This window comes from Arachis duranensis, chromosome 4, assembly GCF_000817695.3.
Source record: "Arachis duranensis cultivar V14167 chromosome 4, aradu.V14167.gnm2.J7QH, whole genome shotgun sequence".
NCBI classification, from domain to species: Eukaryota; Viridiplantae; Streptophyta; class Magnoliopsida; order Fabales; family Fabaceae; genus Arachis; species Arachis duranensis.
Window position 1 is genome coordinate 35,799,826 of NC_029775.3, and position 1,712 is coordinate 35,801,537.

Genomic DNA, 1,712 nt, shown 5'->3' on the forward strand with positions numbered 1-1,712 from the left:
CTAATCAAACCCCAAAATCATCTCCAGCCCCACCATTAGTAAACAGATCAAATCGTGTACAAAGTCTCTACCCTCAAGCTTGAAACCTACTTGTCTACAGCTTGACCTAGTCATAATTGTTTGATGCAGAGTATGTACATGTAGATCAAAAGGTAACTCTGATACTTTCAAGCCTAATTCCTCAACTTTAGCAAATGAAATAAACGAATGCGAAGCTCCAGTATCATATAATCCAACTGAGGATTTATCACCAATTAGACATATACCTTTCATCAAAGGATCCGCCTTGGAAGCATCCTTGGCATTCACAGCAAAGACTCGACCTTGATGCTGACTCTGGCCCGCATTCTGATTCCTCCCACGAGGGCAATCCCTCGCAATGTGGCCAGGTAACCCACACTTGAAGCAACCACCTAAACCAATCTTACATGAGTCATAAGGGTGAAAACGTCCACAACAATCACAAGCTAAATCCGGATAACTCTTACTCTGATTTCCTCTTCCTTTAGCATACTGAAACTGATTCTGATTGTTCTTTCTGAAGCCCCCTTGGCCTTGAGGAGTATATCCCCCTCTTTTGAAGCTTTGTCCTCTAGGATGAAAATACTTGCCACGCCCACGACTAGAGCTCCCTCCATGAGTGTCCTTAGATGCCGCCACTGTCTTGGCATACTCCTCCACTACCCTTGCTTTGTTCACCAAGTCGGAGAAGACACGGATCTCCATAGGAGCCACAGTAGTCATAATGTTGTCCTTCAAGCCCCTTTGGTACTTAATGCACCTCCAGCTCTCGAAAGTCTCCGGGTCACCCTGACATACCCGAGAAAACCTACAAAGCTCTTCGAACTTGTTGGTGTACTCTGCCACAGACATGGAACCTTGCTTCAGCTGCATTAGCTCCATCTCCTTTGCTTCCCTTGCAGACTCAGGAAAGTATTTCTTATAGAAAGCCATTTGGAACACCTCCCATGGAATGTCGGTATTCTGAAGCTGTAGCAAACGACACTCAGCTTGTCACCAGGGCTGGGCCTCTCCCGCTAGCTGATAAGCAGCAAACTCTACATATTGATTGGGAGGAACATGCTGCGCTTGTAAAGCACGCTCTATAGCCTGGAATCAGTGGTCTGCTTCAATAGGATCTGTGGATCCTCGGAAAGTTGGCGGATGAACCTTGAGAAACGTCGCCAAGGTCATCGGAACTCCTCCTGTGTTATCGCCGTTACCCTCAGCATTATCATTGTATTCCCTTCGCCATTCCCATTTCCGTTGCCATTCCCAGTTGGTTGGCCCAATCTTTGCACTGCTTGCAGAGTCGCAGCAGCATTAGCTTCCATGGTGTTAGCGAGATTCGCCATCGCCGCCATGAATTCGGCGTGATTGTCAGCTGGTTGCTCATTCCTACTGCCTCGTGTACGCGTTCGACCTCGCCCGCGAGTAGCCATGTAGGATTCCTGTCCACACCAAACAATAGATATCAAGGTGATCAGTCTTAATATCAAAAGTCTAGTGCTTCAATTAACCCAAACAGGCACTCACAAACAAGCATGATATGCATATATCAAATAGATAACCTAATAGCATCAAAGAAAAGACACACAGAGTATGCAATGAAGCACAATCGGTCCATCCCTCAAGCTCACGAGGATGAATCGCTCTGATATCACTAAATGTAACACCCTAATTACCCTAAGCCTTATCTCTAGCCATAAAGC

General features: G+C 46.1%; 1 protein-coding gene across 1 annotated transcript; it reads right to left on the reverse strand.

Moving 5' to 3' along the window:
* On the reverse strand, positions 1 to 954 carry LOC107484136 (uncharacterized). The gene has a single exon (XM_052260514.1). It carries the CDS (start codon positions 952 to 954, stop codon positions 1 to 3), a length of 954 nt encoding a protein of 317 aa, XP_052116474.1.
* Positions 955 to 1,712: the final 758 nt, after the last annotated feature.